The sequence below is a fragment of the Mastigoproctus giganteus genome, chromosome 8 (genome assembly GCF_048544385.1).
Source record: "Mastigoproctus giganteus isolate SK-2022 chromosome 8, ASM4854438v1, whole genome shotgun sequence".
Taxonomy (NCBI): domain Eukaryota; kingdom Metazoa; phylum Arthropoda; class Arachnida; order Uropygi; family Thelyphonidae; genus Mastigoproctus; species Mastigoproctus giganteus.
The window spans coordinates 47633946-47657288 of NC_143582.1; the positions used below are offsets into that span (position 1 = coordinate 47633946).

At 36.9% G+C, this 23343-nt stretch overlaps 1 protein-coding gene across 1 annotated transcript; it reads left to right on the plus strand.

Annotated features, from left to right (window-relative positions):
• The first annotated feature begins 728 nt into the window (after nucleotides 1–728).
• On the plus strand, nucleotides 729–21439 carry LOC150081514 (uncharacterized). Its single transcript, XM_090380229.1, has 3 exons — nucleotides 729–828; nucleotides 4950–5094; nucleotides 20431–21439. Exon 3 carries the CDS (start codon nucleotides 20465–20467, stop codon nucleotides 21437–21439), a length of 975 nt encoding a protein of 324 aa, XP_090236355.1. The 5' UTR covers nucleotides 729–828; nucleotides 4950–5094; nucleotides 20431–20464.
• The last annotated feature ends 1904 nt before the right edge of the window (nucleotides 21440–23343 follow it).

Below are 23343 nucleotides of genomic sequence, written 5' to 3' on the forward strand. Positions count from 1 at the left end.
ACGTGATTCATCGGACCAGATGACCTTCCAATCACTCAAAATCCAGTTTCAATGCTCGCATGCCCATTGTAGGCGCTGTCGCCGGTGAACTGTGGTTAGCATGGGCACTTGGAGCAGCCTGTGGCTACACAGCCCCATTTTCAACAGGGTTCGATGTACTGTGTGTTGTGACACATTACTCCCGCACCAGCATTCCAATTACCGGCGAGTTGCACCACAGTCGCCCTTCTGTTGCTGCGTACCATCCGGGAGAACCTTCACCCACCTCGAGCATCGATGAGCCATGGTTGTCCAACACCTCACTGGCGGTTCGTGGGTTCCCCCTCCTTGGACCACTTTCGGTAGTACTGACCGTGAGCACACCACCAGCTGTGCCATTTTGGATATGCTCTGACCCAGTCTGGCAATTACAATTTGGCCTTTGTCAAACTCACTTAAGTCTGCTGCCTTTCCCATCTGAAAAACAAGAGTAACACTAAAAGAGCTCAGTATCAGGTGTTTTTTATACAGTGTCCCGACTCGCGCACGCGCCGTAGTTCACCTGCAGTTCTTTGATTTGCATTAACGACTTGCTGGTCGTAATGTTTTGGCTCGTCGGTTTATGTTATATTATTGTATATATACATATGCTGGTGACCAGTAAGCTGGTTATTTATTTATTTTGAGTATATGTTTTGTTATTTAAGTAGAATCATAACTTATTTTTAATTTTGCCTTGTTTATTTTCACTTAGATTAGGAAGTTTATATTAGTTTGCTTACTTTGTATATATTTTGTCTTTCAGTTTGCGTGTTATTTTCCAGTTAGAAGATATCAGCCACATTTTAAGTACGTGTTCAGTTCACTCTGTCTTTATCATTTGTACTAAGCATCCGTGGTTGTTTTGCTAGTGAACTTTCAGAAATTTTCAGAGTTATTCCTGTGATCAAGTTGTCACTGTAGTTCTCCAAAATTTTGTTATTTTTTTAAATTTTTTTTTTTTTTTTCTTAGTAGGTGTCAGTGTTTGTTCATAAACAATACCTATAAAAATATCCTAACTATGTACCACCTATGGTGGTACATAGTTAGGATATTTTTAGTGTTATTTAAGAAAGCAGCTGCACAGCTTTCATTTCACACCAGAGGCGATTGGTGTGATAAGCACATGGCAACAAAGCCACAGAGGCAGAAAATTTTACTTTCATCATAATAATCTCTTGATAATAAAAGGGGCGCATTATTTCAATTTACATGTAACCATGTAATAACCCTAAGAACACATATGAGCAGCTGCATCTTATCTCTGCAGAATCCCTTCTAATTTGTTTATTTTAGTTGCATTTAGCACCTCAAGTAACACCTTAGATTTAGCAACAATCTTCATATGTGATTTGAGACATTTTCAGAATTAACAGTGGAAGAATTTGTTTACTGCAAATCGAGTCAGATGAAGACAAAAATGTTGATCTGTTTAAATATGATCAGTCTCTTGAAAATTCTATTGTAGCCATATGGTAAATACAAAAAAACAACAAGGAGCCCAACTCTGAACCCTGGGGGACTCCACTAATAACATAAATCCACAAGGAGCAGTGTCCATTGATTACCACTCTGTGTCTTCTCAAACTCAACCTTCCCTTTAACCATAGCAGCAACTTGCCTCTTTATGATTTTATTGCTCTTTCCCATATACTTTTAAGTATTTCACTCCTCTCTATATATACACTCGGCGATAACCGAATTATGACCACCTCATTCGTACTGGACTATGCTGCATAGCTCGCAATATAAAATGCCAAACAGCTTCATATGCTAGAGCGGTGGTAATTTATATCTGGTCATGCAAGTCAAACTGATAAAGTAGCAGTATGGGACATAGAAAAGAAATCACAGAGTTTCAAAAGGGCATGATTGTGGGAACTCAAGTGTCAGGTATTTTCATATCTGAAATGGCATGTCTTATTGGCTACTCATGGTTCACTGTGGTTAAGGTGTACAAAATGGTGTCAAGCCACCTCCTGCTGACAGAACTGTAAAAGATTAGGGTGGATGGCTAAAGGGAAGGGCTTTTGCATTCATAAAGGTGACTACAGAGGTCTCAAACAGTTCTTAAATTCTGTACAGTGGGATCAACTGATGATGTTACCAATGTTTAATTTTAAATGGGAAGCCTTCGGGGACTTAATTTTGGAGGCTACTAGGCTTTTCATTCCGACTAAGAAATATTGTTCAAGGTTTAGGCCTAAATGGATATCAGATGAATTAATGAGGCTTGTGGAAGAGAAGAAAAATATACGGGATGCATATAAAATATCAGGTGACACAGAAGCCTATGACAGATATAAACTAGTCTATAATCAAGTCACAAAGGAGCTTAGTCAGACGAAGGCAAATTATGAGAAATCTTTAGCAAAGGATGCAAAGCGTTTGTTACTTATATAAACTCTAGAAGGAAAGGGATGAATCAGATTGGATCACTTAACATAGATGGGTTGACTACTGATGATCATGCTAGGGTAGCTGATAAACTGAATGAGTATTTTGCAACTACATTCACACATGAGGAGTTATTCAATGAGGGGAATGCCAGAACTTTATCAAACTCTAACAGGGAGCTAATTGCTTTTGTAATAACTAAGAGCAAAGTGGAGGAGAAATTGTTGAAGTGAAACATAAAAAAGGCACCTGGGGTGGATGGGATCTATCCAAACAAAGGAAGTAAGCAAACCCTTAGCCATAATTATGAGAGCTTTCTTGGACTCAGGGGAGGTCCCTGTGGACTGGAGGTGTGCAAATGTATCACCAGTTCACAAAGGGGGTTCAAAGGGTGACACAACTAACTATAGATCTGTTAGTTTAACTTGTGTTGTGGAGAAAATAATGGAATCACCGGTTAAAAAAGCATTGCACGATCATCTAGACAAGACTGCAGTAATAGTTAAGACACAGCATGGGGTTTGTTAAAGGGAGGTCTTGCCTGACCAATGTGATTGGATACTATGATGTGGTCACAAAGGAACTGAATGCCAAAAATAATTTTGATATCATATACTTGGATTTCAGGAAAGCTTTTGATACTGTTGCACGTGGAAGACTTCTGTACAAATTGGAGAGGTATGGCATTAAGGGTAAGTTGCTACAATGGATAAAGGGATGGTTAAGTGGGAGACGACAGAGAGTGGTAATCAGTGGACACTGCTCTTCGTGGACAAATGTTATTAGTGAAGTTCCCAAGGGTTTGGTGTTGGGCCCATTGTTTTGTATATTTATTAATAATATTGATGAAGGTATATCAGGTTTAATGTCCAAGTTTGCAGATGATACAAAGGTTGGCAGGGTTGTTAACGACAGTATGCTACTCCAACTGGATATAGATAAGTTGGGCAAATGGGCTGAGAAGTGGCAACTGAAGTTTAATATTGAGAAATGCAAAGTACTTCATATGGGTAGCAATAACCAAAGAGAAGTGTACCAGCTGCGTGGTACTACACTCAGAGAAGTGGAAGGTGAAAAAGACCTGGGAGTAATTGTGCAGTCAAATATGAATTTTGCTGAGCAGTGCAGATGGGCTGCCAGGGCAGGTCATGGAGTCTTGTCAATGATATATAGGAATTTTGCTAGCAGGGACAGGGATGTGATTATCCCGTTATAGCAGGCATTGGTCAGGCCACACCTAATCAAACTGACTAGGTGTAGCCACACCTAGAGTACTGTGTACAGGTCTTGAGGCCTCATTTTGGGAAGGATGTAGAGTTGCTAGAAAGAGTACAAAGATGTACTCTTTCTAGCAACAAGATTGGTGAGGGGAACAAATGGGTGATCTGATTGGGTTGAGCAAGCTCAATGCTAATGGGATTCTTCCTCTTGCTCAGATTAAGAACCGGATGGGGCACATTTTCAAATTGAGGAAAGACAGTTGTAGAATAGATGTGCGAAAATTTGGCTTTAGCCAGTGGGTAGTTGATTGGTGAAACAGACTTCCATCTTTTGTTGTGGAAGTTGATAGCCTAAATAAATTTTAGGCCGAGCTGGACAGACGTTTCGAACGAATTGGAGAGGTGAAATGGGAGGGTTTTTTTTTTTTGGCTGATGCTGCATAAGCTTGCTTTCTTGCATCTTATGCCTCTGCTAATGCTAATTAACATATTAAAGAATACAGTAAAAATTACAGTATAATTTCATATAACTATTCCTTTTTATAATAGAAAACTGTTAATTTCTTAACAATTTTCTATTATAACAAATAAGCAATTTTTCTTATCCATGGACAGTTTAAGAATGTATTCCTGTGGATAACAAGGAATGATAGGCATATACATTTATTTAAATATGGATCCCCATCAGGATTGTCAAAAAAAAAAAAAAAAAAAGAAGATTTGGGTGTTCATAAAAATACAGTATTAAAAAATTGCAAAGATTTTGGAGTATTATTTTTTTATTTATTTATTTTTTTTCATACTATAAAAAAAAATATTTTCAGTTTGATTTATTTCTGAGAGAAGTGGAACTTCCATGCATATAAATTGGAAATTAAGTCAGATAAATTCTGTGGCAGACCAGGGGCATTGAGAACTAGCATGGGTTCTGGGATAAACAGTTTCCCTGAGCTGGCTTGCCTGTTTTTACTCACACAGAACCAAACTGTGGGTAAAAATAGTTGGTTGTCTGTAAAAAAAAAAAAAAAAAAAAAATATATATATATATATATTTCTCCCCCCCCTCCCATCATGTCCATAAAAATCATTTTCAGAGGTTTGCAAATCTGCTCCATATCTTACCACAAAACATCTTGTGCTCTGCAAGTTTTTGGCAAGATGGATAAGAATTTTTATTTAAGTAAAAATAAAAAGCTAAATGTGATTATCTGTGGTATGCATTTATATTTTGATGTTTATAGTTAAATTTTTTTTTTTTTTTTTTTCTATTATGTAGCATGTATGTTATGTAAAATTTTCATCCTGTGCCATAGGTTGCTGACTTGGTAATAGTGATCCTGTTGATCATCATATAGCTCTGTAAGGAAATTGCTGTTTGTGATGTTTCAAGTGGAAGAATAGATAGAATAGTTGGATTATTATCACTCTTATATTACTACATCCAATCAAGAAGTCAAGGTAAGTATTTTATTTTTTCTAAATAGCATTACAAAATCTATACAGAAGATGAGTTGACCATCCATGGTAAATGGAAGGGAAAACAGAACACAAACAATATGACAAATACAAAAAAAGGCTTACATTGTATTTATTTATATATTTAAACAAAAGGCTGAAAAAATTATAAGGAATGTTTATAATTAAACCCCTGTCTTAATAAAATTATTAAGACAGGGGTTTTGAGAATTTGAGAATTGTACATTATTTATGACAAATTATCTACACAACAATAAAATAATAGACACCATTTATATTGCAGAAGTGTTTAAGGCTTTAAATAGATTGAGTAAGCCAAAAATGCCGCTGGCATTCATACCCTTCCTTGAATCATACACATAAGGGGATATAAATTTGCATCATTTTTCTACTACTGATACTAAACAGATTCCATTCAGTACATCCTAGTCTTCCAACAGAAGGACAATAGAAGCCTAAACAGTATTGATATCTCTTAAGAAAGCCCCAGGTCCTGATAACATTCAGTGCTCTTATTCCACTTGTGTTTTTTTTCTCCTTCTACATTGACACCACCAACTCTTGTGCTTAACCTTCCATCTGCCATGTACAGTGTCAGTGTACATGGGTAGTGTAACATCATCAGACAATTTGTGACTGTCTCCCTAACCCTTAGTCCAGCATTTTCATTGGCTTCCCCATGGAATCCATCACTAACAATAAAAAAAATAATAATAAAAAAAATTAGTTTAAATGTAATGTTCAAAAACTTTTATTTTTGGGTTTACATACATAAAACAGTTTAAAAGCTCTTAATGCACCATTTCTCCCTGGAAGAAAATATTCAAAAACGTTTCATCCAGATAATTGAAAATACTTTTTACTTTAGAGCATCCACTTTGAATTCCTTTTTTGGGTGGGCAGAGATGCAGCATCCAAAATACATGCAAAAATTGCATCCTGCTAAATATGTTCTTGAAAAACTGAATTCTGCCTGTCCATTTTTCAGACTAATGCTTCTTTATATCAGGGTTTCCCCCCCCATTTAGTCCCATGTTGTTAATAACTTCAAAAAAACTCCTTTTAATTCATTTAGTGAAACTGAAACCTGATCACATCGTATGGAACAGTCAGACACAATCTTGTTTGTAAGAATTTCCTTTTCCAGTGTTCTCCCCTGGACCTATCACTGGGGGGGGGCACCGCCCAGCTAAAATTTAAGTGATTCTCGCAGTACCCTATGGTAATGCTCACTGATCTTGATCCATATTAATTCGAACATACTGTGCGATCAGAGCATATAATGTTAAATTATGCAATTAATTTTTGCTCTGGGTCGCTTAAGTCACATTTATAAATAACAGAAAATTATAATATTACGAAGCATTACACTCTCCCACCCGGCTACTTCATAATGCCACCCAGCTGGCGGCGCCTCCATAGCCATGCGGGAAGGAGCAGCAGAGCGTAGCACACGCTTCTTGATTAGACCGGGGTTCGAGCCCATCACCACCAAATACGGAGTATGCGGAAAGGTCAGGGAATGACCACCGCATATCCTGGAGCAATATGGCCTTAGTTGCTAATGCTCCTAAAAACCAAAAAAACAGACAAACCCAGCTGGCAAAATTTTCTGGGGAGAACACTGTTTTCCTCTGTTTCTTCAGAAAGGCCTTAATGAGATTTTGACAGCATGTCTGAATACTTCACTCCAATAACACAGAGTATAAGTTACTTTGTGATTTCTACATGAAGGGGGGAAATTAATATAAACATCAACTTAGCTTTTCAGATCATTTATACGAAGTACTGATGGCGGTAAAGTGGGACAACATTATATTCGAAAACACTGACAGTTATGGCAGTTTCCATATTGGACTGCAGGAGGGTCAAAAAACTGGCCTTATGTTAAAAATCGCTAAATATAAGAATGGATTCAGTTTTTCAGATTGTTTTATATGAGGTAAAAATAGTTGGCAGTACAATAATTGAATAGTACAATAACTGAAAGTGGTCCAATATTCACAATGCCATGATATCCGACTGAAACAGGATTTTAAAAAAAATTAGCACCTGAAATTGAACATAAACATTGATTATAACGAAACAGGCCTACGCGCTCTGGATTCATTAAGAAATTTATTATAGTTACACACAGAGCGTACAAATAAAGAAGAAATATATGAGCTTTCGGCTATATGGTAGCCTTCATCAGAATTAAAAATACATGAATGGCAGTTGGAATGGAGATATGCACTGCCAGGTGCGTGAGACGCGAGGTTTAATTGTTTGTTGACGCTTGTGGCTGTGACGCATGATGACGTGGCCAGCGTTTGTCCAATGATAGAACTACTGACTCTGTGATCGGGTTGACTTGGCAACCACTGTTCCTGTTCAAGGATTTATCCGAAGATTTTATATTTAACGATTCCAACCAGGTACGCTTTAGGTAATGGTGGGATCTGTCTACCACCACGACATCGCGGTGTGGGTCGATGTCGTGGTGGGTTGTCCAGACATGCTCGGCGATAGCTGAGTGTTCTACATCCGCTAAACGGATCGCTCTTTTGTGCTCCGAGAGACGTTTCTCGAGTCGACGACCAGTCTCTCCAAAGTAGCAGCTAGTGCAGTCACGGCAAGAGATGCGGTAGACCAAACCGCTCTGCAGAAGGGTGGGGACAGGTGTTTTCACGTTGGAAATGAAAGAACGCAGTTTCTTGCCTGGGAGTTGGATGCACTTTAACTGTCACAACAGATCGGTAGAATCCTAAGAACACACGGGATAAAGTGCATCCAACTCCCAGGCAAGAAACTGCGTTCTTTCATTTCCAACGTGAAAACACCTGTCCCCACCCTTCTGCAGAGCGGTTTGGTCTACCGCATCTCTTGCCGTGACTGCACTAGCTGCTACTTTGGAGAGACTGGTCGTCGACTCGAGAAACGTCTCTCGGAGCACAAAAGAGCGATCCGTTTAGCGGATGTAGAACACTCAGCTATCGCCGAGCATGTCTGGACAACCCACCACGACATTGACCCACACCGCGATGTCGTGGTGGTAGACAGATCCCACCATTACCTAAAGCGTACCTGGTTGGAATCGTTAAATATAAAATCTTCGGATAAATCCTTGAACAGGAACAGTGGTTGCCAAGTCAACCCGATCACAGAGTCAGTAGTTCTATCATTGGACAAACGCTGGCCACGTCATCATGCGTCACAGCCACAAGCGTCAACAAACAATTAAACCTCGTGTCTCACGCACCTGGCAGTGCACATCTCCATTCCAACTGCCATTCATGTATTTTTAATTCTGATGAAGGTTACCATATAGCCGAAAGCTCATATATTTCTTCTTTATTTGTACGCTCTGTGTGTAACTATAATAAATTTCTTAAACATTGATTTAGCTTTCCAGATTGTTCACATGAAATGTAAATAAATGGTATTAAAATAATTGTCAGCACAGCAGGAAAACAAATTCCATAATCAGAAATGCAGATGGGCACACTGGCAATGACGTTGGGCTGCAGAAGGTTAATGTTTTAGCAATTTCTTATATTTTGTTGGATTTTGTGCCTTCTACTACCCTTACTCTGAAACACTCCTGTTATTCTACTTTAGTACAACAAACATGTCACATGATATTACTTATACTGAGTGCCAGTTGGCACTAAATAAAAATAAGAAATTTGTGATCAGATATTAAGTGACACAGGTTAGAGTCTAAACCTGATGCAAATCTTAAGATAATAAAACAAAGGGTGGCGTTTTACAAACTAGTGCATGTACAGTCAGTCCTCATATAACACATGTTTACACTACACGAATTCGATCATACACGATTTATAAATAGGGGAACGATATCTTATATAACATGAACCGAATTTGCTTATGCACGATTCGCCTGTATTTACAAGAAATGGCAGTCGAACGCAGAATCACACCAACCAAATGCAACACGATAGGAATGAAGAGAAGATTCTGAAAATGTATTTATGGTTTTTATATCAGTGAAGGGAAAACACATTTCATCATAATAACGTAAAAACCAACACAATTCCAGCTATCGGTATAATCACAAATGCAATTAGATCGAGTTTACTACCAGTTTATAACAGATTCCACTAGCAGAAACGCAACTGGAAATTGTTTTATGGTAATAACCCCTAGAAATGTGTTTTAGTAAAATGTGAGGTGTTAATAGTGTATCTCTGCCTTTATGGTGCTGTTTTGCTATGCGCACGCAGCTTTACGTGCCTCCTCGTTTTGTAATTGTGCTTTATTCCCTAAAAATGAGTAAAATACTTAAAAGGTGTGAAAAGGAAGCATCCTGGTGAAGACACTGCAGATTCAGAGAGAGAAAAAGAAAAGCAATATCGATAAACAGAGGCGGACTGGGTCAAAAATTCCTACCCGGGAAAATTTGTAGTGGCCTCATACTAGCGTTTATGGCCAAAATCACACCGGCCTCCAGCCCACCGGGGTTTCCCTGGTAAGGCATATGGCCAGTCCGCGTCTATCGATAGAGAAAAAATATGAAATTGTGAAACGCTTTGAGCAAAATGAAAGACCGTGTGAGATTGCACGTGCTACAGACCTAAATGAGGCAACGCCAAGAATTATAAAGAATGCAGAGAAAATAAAAACAACTTTCATAGCAGGAACAACTCAAAGTGTAATTAAAATCCCTTAGATTAAGACCCAAATAATTGGAAGAGATGGAATGGCTGTCATCTGTTTGGATAGAAAATCAAACAAAAAACAAGTTTGCTTATGATAGAAGCAAAAGAATTAGCAATATTCTATTACGTAATAGTCATAAAATACTTACGTATTTTATTACGATAATTTATTGTGGTTGGTAATGTTTTGGTTACAAATGTGTGTTCAATCTTGGGTGGTCGCCACCTAACCCTATTTTTCCCATAGGGCCTGTTGTTTATATTGCACAAGGGTTTCTAGGAACACAGCTATCGTGCTATACGAGGACTGACTGTACAAATTTTTTTGGGCATGTGGAATTCAGAGCATCCCAAAAAATTTTCAAACTTCATCCAGTGATTTGTTTGAAGTCTGAGTGGCGACACGTACTGATGAGATTGTGAAACAAAATTAAGAAAAAAAAATTGATAAATTTCACACATTTATTCAGAACACAAGTTATTGGTAAAGTTATGCGAGATATATTATCCACATTCAGTATTTAGTATAGCCTCCATTGTCAATTACAGTTTGTATGTGGTGTGGAGATTGGAGATAAATCTTCATTAATTCCCATAATGTCTCATAATTCTTTTAATTGCAATTGCTATTTGCCCTTTACAGCTTGTTTAGAATGTCAGCTAAAACCAGCAAAGAAACAAACTTTCAAATGAATAAGGAGGTAGCTGAGAATTTCAAGAACCTTGGAGTGAAAGATTTAGTATGATTAAGAAGGATTATAAAGCATTATGCATTTTGTGTTCTGAAATGCGAGGGTAGTTTTTTAAAATATATGGCCAATTTTGGCACGAACCCTTAAAAAGGTTCACCACCCCTGAATTAGTGTATTCCACTTGTTTCAACAAGAAATTAGCAACACGTACATCTCACAAAGATTAAAAGGACTGAATGAACGTTCTTGCTTGTTCATCTCAAAACAGACTTGAGGTTGAATATCAGGTCTGTGTTGATGCATGTGTATGTAGTAAAGAAATTTTACTTGTGGTATCCATGGTAATGAAATATAGATGCCACTATTTTTCTGTACTTTTTGGTTATGCTTTAATTCTCATCCTGGTTGTCTAGTAGAATCCAGCTCCCTGGGGTGCACCCTACATTTTTGGTCCATGTAGATTTGTTGAGCAAACTCCTATAGCTCACTGAAATTTATACCATGCAACATTAATCCATGCTTGATATGTGCCCATATTTTGATGGGGATTTTTCAGACACCTACTCCATGTTTGACCACTGATTCAGATTCTCTCTAAATGGAGAACTCCTGCTTTTCCCTCAACAAATCCAAACCAAATTATTATTAGTATTAGCCATATAGTGGAAGGAAGCCACAGAGAAAATACAAATTACGCACTTCCCTCCTCACGTAGGTAGCTATCTAATTTCTCTTTTGAATTTCTTCAAACTCAGCCTCAACTACTTATAAAGGCAACTTGTTCCAGTAATCAACAACTATCTGGGTAAAAAGAAAACTTCTACAATCAGTTTAAACATCTTCCCCTGTATGAATATATGGCCACTAGTTTGGAAATTTTTTATAACAGTGAAAATCCCTCTTAGAGCCTTATAAACCTCAGCCAGGCCCTCCTCTAAAGTGCTTGGTTGCCAAGCTCTGTAACAGCCCACATAATCAGGCTTTTCTCGTACAGTTGCTCTTTTGCTGATCTCATCCTGTGAGTGCCCTTCTTTGGATTCTTTCAAGAAGCTCAGTCTTTTTTTTTCCAGATGAAAACTCCATATTTGGACATAGTATTCCAAATGCAGTATTACAATTTCCTTGTAAAGTGAGATTATGAACTCCACATCTCTACAGAATATTGTTCAATAAATCATCGATAGGACACCATGGGCTTTCTTGACCACTTGTTTACATTGTTCAGAAAACTTAATTTCGACTCTTATCATAACTTCCAGATCCCTTTCTTCCACTGTTTTTAATTCATCCCTACCAAGTGTATAAGTTATTTTGGGGATGCTATTTTCCAAGTGTATAATACCTTGCATTTTGCTGCATTAAAACAGCTGCCATTTTATTGATCATTCTTGAAGCCCCCTTCAAGTCATCCTAAAGGAGTGGTTTTTGGCACAGATCATTAATGATGCTCTCAATCTTTACACTAGCTGCAAATTTATACATCACACCCCTTTATTCGTTCGTTGATATCATTTATGAAAATTGGAAACAACAGTGATCCCAGAACCGATCCTTGGGGCCCACTTCTGACTTTACACCAATCTGAAGACTGTCCATTAATCACAACCCTCTGCAATCCTTCTTGGGACCTTTTCAGTAATCCCAACATGTTCCGGCATACAGAATAAACTCTTGTGAGGGACTGAATCAAATGCATTGCTAAAATCAAAATAAACTGCCGAAATTGTTCTTTACACCTAACTCATGAATATTTGTGTCAAAATGGCTTTACCAGTTTGTTAAATATGATCTTCCCTTAACAAAACCATGTTGTGTGCCCTTTAGAATGCCATTTCTGTCTAGCTGTCCCTGGATTGCATTCTTTATCATTGCCCCTAAGATTTTCTCTACCATTGAAGTCGGTCTGTAGTCACAGACTTCACTCTTAGAGCTGCCTTTATTTATTGGCGATATGTTGGCATTTCTCCATTCCAAAGGAATCTCTTGAGTTCAAAGATGCTCTCATAATTAACCTTAATGGTTCAGTACATTCTCTGAGAGCCTCCCTCAAAATTACTGGGTATTGCTTGCCTTTATGCTCAAACGTTTTTCTAATAAACAGTCATCTCTATTTTGAAATCGCTAATTTCATATGGCTTTGCCTCACTTGCACACCCTCTTGTCAGCATAAAGGGTCTTTCATTAGTAAACACAATGTGAAGTACCTATTCAGTTTGTTGGCAACATCAGCTGGGTTATCTAAGATTTTTCCACACTTAATGCACAAGAGTTCAGTCTGATTCATTTTCTTCTTCGTATTCACATACATGAAAAATTCCTTGTTCCCATTCTTTGCTCTCTCTTAGCCAGTGCCTTTCTCATACTCAGACTTAGTCTCCTTTCCCTTGTCTGTGGTATCATTACAGTTCAACTTGTAGCTGCAGGCTTTAGTACTTTTCGTTACTCTAACTTTCCCATGCTGTCTTTTAGACTGGCCAACTCCGTATTCATCCATCCCAGCATCCTTCTCATACTATATTTTCTTAATGATATATATGCATTCATGCCTTCTGTGATTATTGCTTTGAAGGTATTTCATGGTTCTAATGCATTTGTTCTCCCTCTGCAATCAGCCCAATTAATAGATGCAGTGTACTGCCTTAAACTGCTATGGTCCACTTATTTTTATTTTTAAAATTGGTGCCTTTAACTACTGTAACATCTTTCTTCAACCTCTAACTAACGACTATGTGGTCACTATAAATGGTTCCTGTACTTTAAGCCCTGTGATGTCATCTGATTTGTGAATAATGATGACATCAAGAAATTTCTTAACCTAGTATTTTTTCCTAACATTCTGGTACAAATAATAATAGTCTAGTTTATTTAAAAATTTGTTCCCCATGGCAAGTTTCCCTCCCACTTATTCAGTCAATTAGGGATAGATAGGAGTCACTCATAAGATATTTCACACTTGCTTGTCCATTCCATCTGCATGGAGAGACTCTTGTTATACTGTTCACAATCTTCTGGTCTGTAGATTACTCCCACTTTCATTATACCTTTGCTTTCAACTAACTCACACCACACAGATTCTATGTTGGCAGACATTACTTTAGACTCAGTAAAAGCTCTTTTCATGCTCAGACTGTTTTTGATAAGAAGCATCACCCCCACCACCCCTTCTGTGACTAGTCCCATAATGGAACTAGTCTCCAATTTTCAGGTGGCACCATGTTTCTGTTAGTCCTATTATGTCAGCATTAGGTGTCCTAACCAGGAGTTTGAATTCACCCATTTTGTTGACAATACTCCTGACATTACTGTAGACACAGTTAAGACTAAGTATTCTATAGTTTACTACCATTGAAGTTTAGGCTTGTTTGGCCAGCTTCATTTGAAATGTTGCTGCCCTAAGAAAATCTTGCCAAAATCAGCTGTTCCAGCAACAAAAGAATTCTTGATGTGTGCGAGCATTAATCTTATCATCAGATAAATGTATGTCTATATTATCCTTCTTTTCCTCCCCAACTAGCAGTTTCCCTGAATTTAGGTATCCTCAATAATACTGGCAAAAACTCTTGCACCACCTTTGTTCAAATGAATACTCTCTACAAAATAAATTCCTTCTATCCACAAGGCTTTCCACATATGATCCCTCCTGTCACATCTGAGCAGAATTGTAGACACGTACACATTCTGACCTAGTTCACAGCATTTTTTTCAGCATGGTCCTATATTTATCCAACAAATCGTCAGTTCGTGTTTATTTAATATCGTTAGTGCCCACATGAATAATGATACTGTCTTTACTCTTAAAATCTGACATTCTTTTGGTAACATCAATCATTGCTCCCAGCAAACACAATCTGGCTCTGGCCCACCTATCTTTATTTCAAAAAACGTTACCTGTTTTCCTGACAACTGAATCTCACAATAAAACTAACTCTCCTTCAACTAGTGCTGTATGCACATGACTGTTCTGTTCCAGGACTCTAATCAGCGTGCATCACTAGGCAGGTTGTGAGATACTTGAGTGCCTGACAAGCTCCTGGTTACATTTGTTTCTAGATCAAGCACCCAATTTCTTCAGTGACTCAAATTCTTCTAGTAATACACCAAGTTTTAATTTGAGATTGGCACACTTCTTACATTGGGTACAAAGAAAAGAATTGAGTTGAGCTTGTTTTGTGTACTAGACTGACCTTTGAATACATGCCAAAGTATTACAGAAATTAAACTGCTAATGAAACTTTATCTACTAATGAAAGTAAATTTACATTAGTAAGGTATAATGTAAAACTAGATAGTGTAATATATATCACTGCATTTAGGAATCTATTAGCTTAGTACAGAGGCGCCTCCGTAGCCAGTTGGGAAGGAGCAGCAGTGCATAGCACACGCTTCTTGATTAGACCGGGGTTCGAGCCCGTCACTACCAAATACGGAGGGTGCGGAAAGGTCAGGGAATGACCACCGCATATCTCGGAGCAATATGGCCTTAGTTGCTAATGCTCCTAAAAAACTAAAATAACTACAACAACAGCTTAGTACAGTATTGTCAGTTAATCAATTAAATTTTTATTTAAACAGAAATTATGCAACGGGCACATAGTAGCAAGAGTGCTGTGGCTTGGGGAAGATTCTCTAACATATCACAGCATAAAAAAGGGGGGGGGGGAGTGCAACTTGTGAAACGTTTGCAAACTCAGCACCAGACCTCAATTCTTGTGCATCAGGCAACACAGTGGCCATCTTCAAGGCAGAATGCGCTGCTCTCACAGGAGCTAGTTGTTGTCAGTGACTCTTTTGTCACGGAAACGTGCAAGAAGGATACGTGGAATAGGACCAGGATACATCTGCCAGGGTTAAAAGTAGATGACTTTGTAGAGCAGATATTATCTTTTGTGTCCTTGTACACATTGGCACTAATGGTATTAATTGTAGGAAATCTGAGGACTTAACAAGTACAGGGCAATGTTCACAAAAGTTGCTAGTTAGGATTGAATTTAAAAGTGTCTGCAATTCTATCTAGACACAATAGGAAGGAGTATATGAGAGCCTTGTCAATCAGTTCGTCCCTGGAGAAAATGTACAAAGCTCGTTGGATAGAATATTTTCTCTGTGTGGTTTGTGCTTGTTAACAGGAGAGACCGTTTTTACAGGGATGGAATACACTTGAATTGAAAGGGGTGCAGGAATATTTGCTGATGCTCTCGAGCAGTGATAGGTGGGTTGGAAAACTCTCTAGCTTGGGGGCATACAGAAATTAATAGATTAACTAGAACTACAAACAGAGATGAAAGTGATTCTTGCATTGCTACTATTGGTAGATGTAGCAGCCTGGAAAGCAAGGTGTCTGGAATTTCAGGCCCTGCTGTGGGTCATCATGGAACCAATGAATACATGGGCTGTGTTAGGGGAACTAAGAATAAGAACACATGCATGTATACTTGGATGTACACTACTGCTAGGAGCATTGTAATTAAATTTGATGAATTTGAAGTACTGATTAAGTCATCAAATGTAGATGGCAAAGACGTGTCACTCAGATATAAATGATGCTGAATTTGAATATGGGGAGTACAGTGTATACAGGAGAGGTTATGTTATTAGTTAAGAAGAATATTCAATGTAAAAGAGCGCATCCAATTGATTTACGTGACGAGTGCAATGTTGAGTCAGTTTGGTGTGATATAAGCACTGGAAAACAAAACTTGAGAGTAGGTGTGTGTTATAGGCCTAATGACTGATATTGAATATACCAAGAAGCTATACAGGAAAATAGAGTGGGCCAGTAAATCAGAATGTCTGTCTCATAATAGGGGATTTTAATTTTCCAGATGTTGACTGGAATTTGTGGATTGGTTACTCGCACACTAGCATGACTTTTGTGGATTTCTTAGATTACTATAGTCTACAGCAGCATGTTAGAGAGGCAACAAGAAAAAGCAATACTCTTGATCTGGTTATCAGTAGTGATTCTTCATGCATTAAGAATCTGCAGGTAAAATTCCCACTGGGTGTCAGCAATCACAGTGTACTAATGTAGAATTTAAATAAAGACAACTACTTTTAAAGGTAAAGGGAAATGCTTTTCTTTTCATAAGGGTGACTACAGAGGTCTCAGACAGTTTTTATATTGTGTGTAGTAGGAAAAACTGATGTTACCAACAACAAATTCTAAATGGGAAGTATTCAGGGAAATAATCAAAGAAGCTACTAGGCTTTTCATACCACTAAGAAATACCTAAATGGATGTTAGCTGAAGTAATGCGACTTGTTGCAGAGAAGAAAAGTGCATGGGATGCATATAAATTAGTCTGTAATGCAGTCTCAAAGGATGTTAGGCAAGCTAAGGCAGATATGAGAAGGCTCTGGCAAAGAATGAAAAGAAAAATAAGGCAAAGACTTCTATGCTTGTATTAACAGTAAAAGGAAGGGGTTGAATCACATTGGGCCACTTAATGCCTATGGGATAACCTGTTGATGACACTGCTCAGGTTGTGGACAAATTGAATTGGTATTTTGCATCTACATTTACACATGAGGAATCCTTTAGGGTAGGGGGATTCCAGAAGTCTGTCAACCTCTGATGAGGAGCTAAGTGATTGTGATAACTGAAAGGAAAGTGGAGGAGAAATTGTTGAGGATCATCCTTCTTCACACATAAAGAATTCTTTAGGGTAAAGGGATTCCAGAAGTCTATCAACCTCTAACAAGCAACTAAATAACTGATAGCTGAAAGGAAACTGGAGCAGATATTGTTGAGGATGGACATAAAAAAGGCACTTGGTGGATTGCATCTATCCTAATATTAAGGGAGGCAGCAAAGGAGGTAAGCAAACTCTTAGCCATAATTATGAGAGCATCCTTGGATTCAGGGGAGGTCCCTATAGACTGAAGATGTGAAATATATCCCTAGTTCATAAAAGGGGATCAAAAGGCAACATGAGTAATTACAGACCTGTTAGCTCCATGGAAAATAATGAAATTAATCCCCTTCAGGAGCCAAATTGAAACACGTCTGCTCTCTTTGACTACCTACAGCAGAATTCTTTCCAAGACATAGCATGCCTATGTCTGCCATGGTTGAAAGTTGCCTCATTTTCAAATTCAGTATGTTAATTCTAACACTTAATTAAAGATTAAGTTTTGTCCTATATTTGGTGCATTTAATGAAGGTCTAGCTGACTTGTTATTGTACTCTGAATAGGCTGGAACTTTAGTTGATCCACCATTCCTTTGTGTGTGTGTGTGTGTGTGAGAGAGAGAGAGAGATTATTTCTTGCAAAAGAATAATGCTCTTGTTCATCTTTGAAACTCTGATTTCTTGACAAGATCATATCTCTATTGGGGATTACATTGTTGTTTGTTATTTGGTTTTTAAGAGCATTAGCAACTAAGGCCATATTGCTCCGGGATATGCGGTGGTCAATCCCTGACCTTTCCGCATCCTCCGTATTTGGTGGTGACGGGCTCGAACCTCGGTCTAATCAAGAAGCGTGTGCTACGCACTGCTGCTCCTTCCCACCTGGCTACGGAGGCGCCTGGGGATTACATCAATTGGGTGTAAGATAATTTGGCATACAACAGTTTGGTGCATAATGATGAGCTCATAAATTAGGAAAATCAATGAAATAAAGAAAGCAGTGAGAAATTCTAGTCACTCAGAAAGGAGGAATGCAGACATTTAGAAAATATATTTTTTTATCAGTTTATTTTCTATAAAATTATTCAAGCCAATTCTACCCACAGCAAGTTGTAAAGTTTGATGCACCTATTTATCTTCAGCATGACTGTCTGTTCATATTGTAACAGCTTTACAATGTGGGAGGACAGTTCTGTTGAAGATGATAGCCACACACTCAACCAATCCATGCAGCTGGAACTAGTTGAGGATTGGGAACCCAAAAGAAAATTACAGGCACAGAAACCTGGTGAAAGAAAAATTACTGTTAATAATAATAGAAATTAATATATATATATATATATATATATATATATATATATAATTGATATTAATGAGTTGGTTATGATTCATATCGGTGGCCTATGCATTGAAGAGAGAAAAAATTGGCAGATTTCTATTCATCAAATTTTAAAGATAGGAAAGGTCAATATATCATTCTTAAAGAGCCAAACATAAAATTTCATTAAAATCCTCTGGGAATTGAGTTATTACATGCAGATGGATACACAAAAAAATAATATTACTGGATTTCTAGTGGTCCAATTTTAATGAAATTTGTATGCAAATCCATCCACTAGGAGTTAAGTTTTTAACGTATGGATGGATGGTTAAATGAACGGACATGGTGAAAACAATAGCTGCTTAATGCATCTGTGCTAATGCAGTTAAAAATGAAGGTGGTTAATGTGTTCAATTAAAAATATAAACCATATTGTAATCACTAAATTAGCCATTTACAGCACAGCATATTAAAATTTTGCATTTTCAGTCTTGCTTTATCATACACAGAATTGTTGTACTCTCCAGATTGCGACATCAGCTAATTCTTATGCACTGACCTCTCATACAATGCACTGTCTTTTACCAAATTGATGTGGGCCACCTTTTGGGAATCACGACTACTTCTGATCTCTCTATGCGTAAGCACATCACAAATATCACATTTTTTTTCCATCAAAAAAAAAAAAAAGAAAACTGGGTTTATTTTTTTCACTCTTGGCATTACTTCTTTTTCTAAATAGCTACTAACTCTGTACAAATCCACCCTACTGTGGAATATTATTCCAAATCTAGGGGTAGTGCCTCCCCGTTCCCAACAAACCCTCTCTCTCAAGCTCCTTGATTCTATTCTATGACCAATCATTTACGAAGTCTCTCCACTCTGTCTCATAGACGTTTGGTTTCTGCTGCAAGCCTTTTCTATAGATAGTTCCACGGGTACTGTTCGTCTGAACCGGCATCTGTAATAACCTTGTTATAAAAAGCAATATATATCTCTTCATTGGAGCAGTGCTTTATAATAATAAGGCATTGCTCCAATGCCTTGGTATTCTACTACTGTAAATATAAAATAGTGGAATACCAAGGCAACCCACACTATAAGATTGGTGTTCTAGTAGCAAATCCAGTTTTTATTGCAGCCATGTACAGAAAGAGGCTATGCCAAACATGTGTGATGACTTATATGATGACTAGACATGTGGAGAGATTTTATTGAGGTGTTTAAAGCCGTGTATGGATTGAGTATTTTTCGTTATTGTTAATCTTATTCGTTCATCCACTTGCTGAGACTACACACGAGGGAGCATAATTCAAGTTGAGGAAGAATAGTTGCAGGATAAATGTGCTGAAGTTTGCCTTCAGCTAGTGGGCAGTTGATCAGGCTTCCATCCTGTTATTGCGGGTGGGTTGAATAAATTCAGGGGATAACTATGCAAATTCTTAGAGGGGATGGATGGATGGATGAGGTGGGTTTTTTTTTTTTTGGCTGATGCTATATAAGCTTGCTTTCTTGCATCATTTGCTGTTATTACTACTACTATAAATGTAGAGGATATTACCACAAAGGTTAAAAAAAAGTTTTTTTTAATATTTTTTAAAAATGTTTTTTGTATTTTATTTTTAACAATAAACTCACTAAACTTCAGCTAAAAGGTCAAAAAAGGAAAACATTAATATACAGTTTTTCAATTTTTATTAAACTTCCAACTTCCTCAAAAAAAATTTCTGGATTGCAAGCATACAGTCCACCCACTTGTGAAAGGGTTAATTATAATCTGTAAAATCTCCTCTCATAGGTATTAAACTTGCAACAAAACCTACATTTCTGGTTGGTCTGATGCAGAAAGAACTTCTGTTCAACCTAAGAAAGAAAAAATAAAGTAGTAGTCTATTGCACCTAGAGTTATTTTTAAGTAGTAAACTTTCTTTGTATTAAAGTCATTCATTTCTTGGTGGTAAAATTATTAAACAGTTCTTGCCAGTGTATTTATTAATTTATTTTCTCTTTTAGATATATATATAGAAAGGAAGAGAAAACAGCTGAGATGTCTCATCCACATAACAGGCCTTTGTGGTCATGTGAAGAAACTATAGCTCTTATTTCTATTTGGGAAGAAAAGGAAATACTAAGTGCTCTAAACAATACTGTAAGAAATTACTACATCTATGATTTAATAGCTAGTAAATTAAAAGAAAAAGGTTTTAATCGCACACCCACACAGTGTCGCATCAAAGTGAAAAATCTGAAAGCAGAATATAAGGCTGCTAAAAACCAGAATTTCAAAGACCTTCGAAGGCAGTCAAAATATTTACATTTGCTGGAAAATATTCTGGGACCAAGTACTGAAATTACTAATCCACCTTCACCACTTTCCTATTTTGATCTTTATAAATATAATGCAACCCCACCAAACATTAGTCATCCTCAGACTGAAAATAGTACAGCCCCTCCAGATGGAAGTGATATTCAGTTAGTTAATGTATTTCATCTTAATACTCCACAATATTCAGATGTTTCATGGGGTTCTGATCCAACTGTACCCACTTCAGATTCCTTTCAAACAAATTTCGCAAGTAAAAATGTTGATTATTCATCTTCAACTTCTGTCCCACCTAAGAAAGAAAAAAGAAACGAAGACTGTCAAGAAGAAACCTCAGAATATGGTCAAGGACCACCAAAGCAAAAGCAATCATTCAAAATGCCTAAAGAATTTCAGGCACTTAAAACTGTCATGCTGTCTGTGACAAATCAGTTTCTTCAGTACCAAGAGGCAGCAGAACAGAGGTTTTATAATTTTGAAATAGAGCAAATGCAGTATGAAGCTGAAATGGAAAAAAGGAGACTAGAATTTTTTAGGGAAGAAAGCGAAAGACAGAACCAAGAAGAAGAACGTAAAGAACAAAAAGTCATGCAAATATTAGATCGCCTGCTTTCCAAGTATCAAGGTGTCCCTCATGATTCAGCTTCTGATATTGCTAGTCATGATATGTGTGTTGTAGAAATCCATGAAGATACGTAATGTTAACAGTGCTGCTGCTGTATAATTTATAACTTTCTACTTGCTAGCTTAAATTACTCTTGCAGCTCGAATTAAAATTTACTTTAGAACTTGATGGACATTATGTGGAGTACAACTAAGTAAAAAAGATTTAATGACACTTTTCCATGTAAAGTATTTTAATTAATTTATTGGTATGTAAAGGACAGTTGGTACAGATAGACCAACAATCCCAAAAAATAAATAAGATTGGCTGTGTTTCTTATTGCAGTATCAAAATTAGTTTTTGGTATTGGATTTTCAGGTTTTGGAGGAGTTCTATAACTTTAACATGGACCAAACTGCACTATAATAAGATTTCTCCAATAGTACATTTTTGGGTTCTCCCAAACTTGGAAAATTTTGATATTCAAATCCAAAACTTCGCCAGTTTATTTATTGGAATTGTTTGTGGTTTCATTGTACCAATCACCCTTTGTATACTAATCAAGTAATTAAGATACTTGACATGGAAAAGTCTTGATTTAACCTTTCTTATTTATTTTAGAAATTCTATGTCACAAAACTGTGGAAGAATTTTTAGTAAGTTATTTCAGTGAAATAAATATTTTTTACTGTTACTTATCCACTAAATTTGAATGCCTAATGGAAACATTTTAGTATTACTATTATTTATAATCATTAAATTGGGATAAGGTACAAATAGATCATAGGCATTAATATAGATACCTATTCACAAATTTCTCATTGATAATTTTTTCTAAGCTGTAGTTTGCAATAGCTTTTGGAGTCACTGCATCACGTCTGTGAGAAAGATACGGCTCAGATGTGTCACTACACAACATGATTAGCATAGCTTTTGCATTTGATTAGGGGAATTAGAAGAATCAATAGCGATTAGATTTCACAAGAATTTATATTTATAGCAAAACATTAAAAGTTTTGCTATAAATATAAGGTACAACACTGAGATTGTCAGATACATAATGAACCTTTTACCTATAATATTACTCCTATAAGTGGGTGTTTGTTCAATGCATTCAGTAAGGGAGATAAGTTTTTGTATCAAACAAAACAATTACTAATGTGCATCTACAAGCCATACAAGTAAATTAACTAGAGTATGTTGGGAACAGTTGTTATAGAGTGAAAGAAATAATTCATAACAAAAACAAATTTCAGCTTTGGAAAATTTGTTGAATATTGAATGAAGCTGGATTCATTTAAAATAAACACAAATGTGTATTTGTATTGTAAATGAATGAGGCCAAGTTTGGTAACGAAAATATTTCCATACTATTAAACTGTCTGTTTAATGTATACAGGCACTTCCACCCTAATTGCAAACAAGGTACATTCTTTAAGTATGCAAGTTGTTTGTTTGAAACTCTGAACCAATTTTTTTGCATAAGAATATATTGTATGCATGGTTAGGTTCTAAATTTCTACTGAAAAGCCTATCTTACTTAAAATGTAGTTGAAATTAATATAATGGAAAATGATATAAATGAGCCAATACAATAATCAAATATTACAAAATAGTTGAGTGGTCATGTGTGAGGGTACAGCTAGAATCATGATCAACTGAACTTGTTTGAGTTGATCATGATTCTAACCTATGTGGCTGCTAAATAAAGTGATGTCTTTATATTATTTCTATCTTGTAAACTCCTCTGACCTATGTGGTTGTTCCAAACTATAAACAGAAAATATTTAAAATAAAAGTTTATCTTGGCTGCTGTAGCTGGGTTGTTTGTTAGAAGTGATGTTGAAGAGGAAGGTGAGGGGACTCCACTGAATTATCAGGCAGTTTGTCATCAGGATTGTAGTCCACAACAAAAGTAGTGTCTGTGGACAGACCTGGTTTTGAAGCATCAAATAGACCAGGGTCTGAACAAAAATTTTCTTTTTAAAACTTATCCAAA

Excerpts from the sequence above, each read along its gene's own strand:
- LOC150081514 (XM_090380229.1), top strand. The coding sequence starts at position 20,465 with ATGTCTCATCCACATAACAGGCCTTTGTGGTCATGTGAAGAAACTATA.